The sequence below is a fragment of the Propithecus coquereli genome, unplaced genomic scaffold (genome assembly GCF_000956105.1).
Source record: "Propithecus coquereli isolate 6110/MARCELLA unplaced genomic scaffold, Pcoq_1.0 Scaffold7, whole genome shotgun sequence".
Taxonomy (NCBI): domain Eukaryota; kingdom Metazoa; phylum Chordata; class Mammalia; order Primates; family Indriidae; genus Propithecus; species Propithecus coquereli.
The window spans coordinates 6,944,139-6,951,075 of NW_012153062.1; the positions used below are offsets into that span (position 1 = coordinate 6,944,139).

General features: G+C 32.3%; 1 protein-coding gene across 1 annotated transcript in view; it reads right to left on the bottom strand.

Moving 5' to 3' along the window:
- The window catches only part of RPAP2 (RNA polymerase II associated protein 2), a 76,935-nt gene that overhangs the window by 62,926 nt on the left and 7,072 nt on the right, over positions 1 to 6,937 (bottom strand). The window contains exons 4-6 of the mRNA XM_012661051.1: positions 6,581 to 6,679; positions 6,311 to 6,376; positions 4,293 to 4,381 (exon numbers count right to left, since the gene is read on the bottom strand). Coding sequence (XP_012516505.1) covers positions 4,293 to 4,381; positions 6,311 to 6,376; positions 6,581 to 6,679 — 254 coding nt within the window. The remainder of the gene's footprint in view (positions 1 to 4,292; positions 4,382 to 6,310; positions 6,377 to 6,580; positions 6,680 to 6,937) is intronic.

A 6,937-nucleotide genomic window follows, 5' to 3' on the forward strand; every position in this document is an offset into this window, starting at 1 on the left:
AGATGTGACTGGATTGCTACAATCGCATGATAAAATTGGAATGGATGAGGAGTTGCTTCTTATGAATGAACAAAGAAAGTTGTTTCTTGAGATGGAATCTACTCCTGGTGAAGATGCTGTGAACATTGTTGAAATGGCAACAAAGGATTTAGAATACTCCATAAACTTAGTTGATAAAGCAGTGGGAGGGTTTAAGAGGACTGACTCCAATTCTGAAAGAAGGTCTACCATGGATAACAAGCTATCAAACAGCATTTGATACAGAGAAATCTTTCATGAAAGGAAGAGTCAATCAATGCAGCAAACTTCTTTGCTGTCTTATTTCAAGAAATTGCCACAGCCAACCTGACCTTCAGCAACCATCACCCCCATCAACACTGAGGGAAGACCCTCCACCAGCAAAAAGATTACAACTCACCGAAGGCTCAGATTATTGTTAGCATTTTTTAACAGCAAAATAATTTTAGGTTAAAGTATGTACATTGTTTTTTTTTTTAGACATAATGCTACTACACACTTAACGGACCATAGTATAGTGTAAACATAACTTTTATATGCATTGGGAAACCAAAAAATTCATGTGACTCACTTTGTTGTGATAACAGCTTTATTGCGGTGGTCTGGAACCAGACCTGCAATATCTCCAAAATATGCCTGTACTAGCTTTCACAATAATGTAAGAAAGACCAAACTGGGTCAAATTCAATATTCTCTTTCCAAATAGTATGTAAGATCATGGTATCAAAGATGTCAGGTTCAAATTATTCAGGACATAACTCTAAAACATCCCTGGCTGTTCTTTAAAATTTAAAAACTTTGATCCAATCCTTTATCAGCCTTCCATCTTTACAGACTAAAGAGCTGAAATTAGTAAAGTCAGTAACTCTATTCTAAATTCTTAAATGAGGCAAAGTTTCCTACAAGGTAGTGTTTCTTTAGTCTTATGCTGATAATTTTAATTTTCACCATTTTTATAAAAAAGGCATTTCCTTATCTAGAAAACTTTCACTATAGTAGCAGTGACTAAAGACACAATTGACTTAGAAGTGTAAAACATTAGAACTAAAGGGAACTAAGGTTAAATGCAATTTTCTCCTTTTACAAACGAGGAAGCTGAGACCTAGTGTTGAGAAGTGACTTTCCTATAGTAAAACAACTAAAAACCTGAGCTGGAGCCAACAAAACTGTGCTCTTCAAACTGCAATCAGGACTAATCAATTATGTGAGTGGCTGCCAGCATTTTAAAAAAGCAAAAGAGTAGAAAATATCAAAGGCATTTCATATAGTGATGATAAGTATTTTTTCATAAAACTTTTGTATCAGTTACATGTATATACTGGATCATAATGTAAAAATGCATTTATTATAATGGTCAAAAAGTTTAGAAGTCATTGCAATAAGATATCTAATTCTTTGACTGGATTTTAAAATTTATTCTTATTTCAAAATTATTAAAATTACTATTATGATGCAATTTATTATTTATTATGAGTTACTATAAGCTAATAAAAATATGTCTGCATTAAATGCTGCCAATTTAAAGAAGCCATTTTCTCCCCTTTAAAAGAAGATGAGTTAGCTAGGCACAGTGACGCACGCCTATAGTCCCAGCTACTTGGGAGGCTGAGGCAGGTGGATTGCTTGAGCCCAGGAGTTTGAGGTTGCAGTGAGCTATGATGACACTACTGCACTCTAGCCCAGGTAACAGATAAAGACCCTGTCCTGAAAAAAGAAAAATCAAAAAAAAATAAAGATCGGTTCTGAATGTTGTACTCCATACCATACGTGAACACACTTTCTTTAAAATATCACATTTCTGTAGAGCTTAAATGTATAATAGGTAGACAAACTTTTTAAAGTACCAAATTCTAGAATTCTGAGCCTTAGCACACATTAAAAAAAAATCAATCTCTTTGAAAAAACAGTGACCTCTAGTGGATTAAATAATACTGGCACAATCCCTGTCCCTGAGAATTTAGAAATTAAAGTAACATTGATTCATCCAGATATAAAAGATATTGATATGGTTATAAACTTACAAGTGTTATACATAATTAAGGGCTCTAGTTACACTATACAATGGGACAAATGTATATTTATAGGTTACTCACTGGTTTCTTCTAATCAAGTGGAATATGATGAATAGAATCCTGGTCTCATTTAGAATCTATCACTAGCTTTAGAAATACACTTAATCTTTCTGAACTTCTTTAATGAAGGGGTTGGATTAAATCTAAGGACCCTTTCAGCTCTTTAATTATGCTTCTTTCTTCTTTAATTCATTTTGTACACCAATACCAGATTTAGTTCTGCTCAAAAAATGTTAGATGGCTCCTCAGTACTTGAGTATATACCAAACTTAGCCCAGCCCCCTGTTACTTGCCTATCATATTTTGTCCCACCATATACCCTTTATTTCAAGTGGGCCAATGTTCAATACCTTGACCCATTCCCATGAATTTACTTTTTCACTTTTGCTTACAGTTTCTCATTATGTAATGTCCTAGCCTTGCTAATTTACATTACAGATTCCCATTAAAGTCTGTACAAAATTGTTTCACTCATGTATTTGTTCTGCCATCCCAATGACTGTTAAACTCACAGGTTAGGTTTTATATGTGTATATGTGTGTGTGTGTGTGTGTGTGTGTACATGTACACGTACGTGTAGCCTGCCAGATACTAAACACATACTGCACACTCTGAATGTAAATTAAGTTCATTAGTTTAGATTAGAGAAAGAAAGGCCATTTTGATCTTTCTTTTTTAGTGAGATAAGGTAGAATTTCAAGAACCACAAATATAAAGTGACAGAGCTTCAAGTTCTAGGAAAAAGTAGGCATTCTGAATACAGGATGATAAAATTTTCTGAAAACGTTAGGGGGAAGAACTCTAACCTTAAATTAGCTAAAGGAAGTACCAATAACTATGTTTGAAGAAAACAGAGATGGCAGGAAAGGTGGATTGGTAAATGGTTTTGAAGCGGTTGAAGTAGATATGAGAATGGCACAGAGTTAAATTTAAAAAGTAAATATCTTTGGAATCAAAGTTAAGGATAATCTGGGAAACACTGGTGGTAGTGGGGAATGGAACATGTTGCCGTCAGAGGGTGGAGGCAGCAATGGGCAGCTCTGCTGAAAGAAATATTTAAAAAGGAGGAAAAGAGAGTGATAAGTAAAAAGGTGCTCTTAGCTTCCCAGTCACCTTGGACAATGCCACAATCTTTTATCCTCTAAGCAAGAAAGCTGACAGGCTGGTGGTGAAATGATGAACAATTTAGTCATTATGTTTAATTCAATTAACAAAGGCCATAGGGTAGTATGTTTTATATATTCTAAACCACACAGGATTGGATTGGCAGGCAGAGATGTCTGCCATCAAAGGTACTATCATCAATACAACTGTTGTTACCTGAATTAAGGGTGGTGTCATATCACCTTTGTCTAAGACTTTAAGAGGTTTTTTTTGTTTGTTTTTTTGAGGCGAAGATCTTTATTTAACCTGCATCTCATTGTGTTTAAGTCATTACATTTATTTAGCATACATTCTATCCTATAAATAGCATTGCTTTGTGTTGTTATAATATTCTCTTTTAAACATGAATTATTTATTATCTCATTAAGCCTTTGGAATTTCTAGACAATGTTTAATTACCTTGACAATAATTTTTGTTATCTTTGTTATGTTATTATGTCACTTCACCCTCAATACATTTTCTCAACTTTAGCATACAGTAACGTTGGAAGTGTTTAAGTATTTCCCAAGAGGCAAAACTCCAGGAATGCCTATAAACCTTTTTTTGCAAAAAAAAAAAAAAAAGACTTTTTAATTGGCTTTAAATTTATAAATTTATAAAATATTGTACTGATTTTAATAAAGATAAAATGAATTAGTAACCTGAACTTTTCAACCTTAGTACATAGTTTCCTCATAGCAAAGTGAGTTTACTAGGATCCCAAGACCCCGTATCCTCTGAAAAAATTTAACATTCTTACTCCAGGTTTATTATATTATCAGGATTCATAGACATAAGAGGCATAGTAGATCAAAGTTCTGGTTTTGTGATTAAAGCTAAAACAGCAAACAAATAACATTTGTATGTATGAATTTGCTGATTTTAAGTGTAAAATCCTTAACAGCTATGCTTAAAACATAACCATTTCTCTGCAATTAAAATGTGTAAAATGCCAACATTCTACAGAAAACTAGACCTATTCTCAGCCTATCTCAAAAAGCAGAAAGAAATTATTAGAATATATAAACAAATATGTATACATAAATGATTTAAATTACCTCTCTTCTTCTCGAACCCACACTGGAGTTTTTGGAATTTGTGCTTCAAAAAACTTAGATGCTTGATAACAAAAATTGCTGCAAAAAGACTGAAAAGAACATTTTAAAACTAGTTTATTTTTTTCTTATTGTGAAATAACCTATATACAAAAGAGAGTATAAAACATAAATGTATAGTTCAAATAATAAATGAAAACCTACTAATCTACCACTCAAGGTAAGAAATCAGGTACAGTACCTTTGAAGGCCTCTATGTGCCCCTCACCAACTGCATCGCCCTCCACTTCCCCGAGGTAAGCTCTACCATGTATTTGGGATTAATTATTCCCTGGCTTTTCTTTAGCCTTATAGAACATATCATCCAGTTTTGCTTATTTTTAAACTTTATCTAAATGGAATAACATTTTAATATATTCTTGTCTTTTGTTGAACATTATGTTTTTTAAGATTCATTCATGTTGTATCTTGTTTTGTGTATTACATTCCATTGTGTTAGTACATTATACTTTACTGATTATTGACAATTGAGTTTCTAATTTTTTATCACTACAGAAATGTTACTATGAACATTTCTTTTACAATTAATTTTTTTAAAATTGTGGTAAAATATACATAAAAGTTATCACCTTAACCATTTTCAAGTATATAGTTCAGTGGCATTAATTACTTTCACACTGTTGTGCAACCATCACTGCCATTCAACTTTATAACTCTTTTCACCTTATAAAACAATACCATCAAACAATAACTCCCCATCCCCACCTCCGTTAGTGATCATTCTACTTTCTGTATCTATGAATTTGACTACTTTAGGTATCTCATATAAGTGGAATCACACAGTTATTTATCCATTTGTGCTGGCATATTTCACTTAGCACAATGTCTTCAAGGTTCACCCATCTTGTAGTATGTGTCAGAATTTTCATTTTATAAGGCTAAATAATATTCCATTGTATATTATGTATGTATATAGCACATTCTGTTTATACAGCTATAAGCATTCTTATACATATATACTGGTGAACATGGGTAAGAATTTCTTTAGAGTATATACCAAGAAATAGATATACTTGGTCATAAAGAATGGGCAAAATTGACTTTATGAGATGCCAGTTTCTCAAAAAGGTGGTACCAATTTTTATTCCCACCAGCAGCATAAAGAGTTACTAATATTGTCAGATTTTTATAATTTTGCTACTTTGGGGGCTATGAAAATGTAACTCAATTGTGTTTTTATTTGCTACTTACCTGATTACATTATTTTTTCATATGTTCATTAGCCATTCAAATTCCTTGTGTAAAATTTTCTCTTTGTGTTTTTCTTATAGATTATATATTCTAGATATGAATCTGTGGTCAGTTACATGTGGGGAATATAACTTCTTATGATTTATGGCTTAGCTTTTCACTCTTTTTTAGAAACTTCAGATGAATAAAAGTTTTACATTTTAATGTAGAAAAATTTATCAGTTTTTCCTCTGTAGGCTGTAATTTTCTATCTTATTTAAGGAAGTCTCTCTACCCCAAGTTTATATTCTCCCATATTGTCTTCAAAAAAGTTTATCTTTTACATTTAGGTCTTTAAACTACCTAAAATCGATCTTTGTATGCAGACCGAGACAGGGGTCAATATTCATTTTTTTCCATCTGGATAAATAATTCTGCCAGTACAATTTATTGAAAATTCCATCCTTTCTCCACTTATCTACAATACTCCCATTGTCATTTATAAGGTGTCCACATATGTGGTGAGTCTGTTACTGGCTCTCTATTCTGTTCCATGATTTACTTCCCTAGATTTGTGCCAATATGCATTTTCAATTTTTGAACGTTCAAGTCTTAACTAAAGCTTAAGCGAAGAACTTTTTAATATGGTGATTGAAATATTTACCAAAAAACACCCAAATTTTTAACATGGCTATTTTCTTTCTAACAGGTAAGATTTTAAACAACTATTCTTAGAATCCTATGTATCATTAAAGATTTATTGCCACATTGAAAATAGCTTTTAAACTTACCTTTCTTTCAGTAATATCATAGACTTTATTGGTTTTGGTAGAAATTTTATATTTCTGTTTTGGTACCTAAGGAAAAGAAAGTACACTTTACTAAAGAATTCAAGTAATAAACATGAACTTTATGAGATTAAGTCAATTACATCATACCTTTGGCCAACTCATGTCATTAGTTAATGACCTCAGGTTTCATTTTTTATCTTACTACAAAGTATTTTGCTAAACAAAATAAATAAACACCCGTATATCTTTTTAAAAAAAGGAGTTACTTACAATTCCCAGCCTCTTCTGACATAAAGGATAACCACAGAGTTTGACAATAGAACGTTCATCCACGACATCTCTGTAGTGAGCAGGTGAGATGAACTTCCCCTATAATGAAATGAGAGGGGCATTTCCTCCCAGATTAATGGAAAAGTTCATTTATCAGCTCTCTAATCCTCATCTCTCTCATCTGAAAACATAGGGTTAACAATAGCACCTACTGCATAAGTTTGAAGTCAGAACTGGAGGACAAAATAAAGAAAAAGCACTTAAAGAAGTGCTCAACATATAGTAAACATTCAAAAAAAGTTAGTGATTACTAAAAACAAAACAAGAACTTCTGTCACAGTAGACTATGCATCTTTG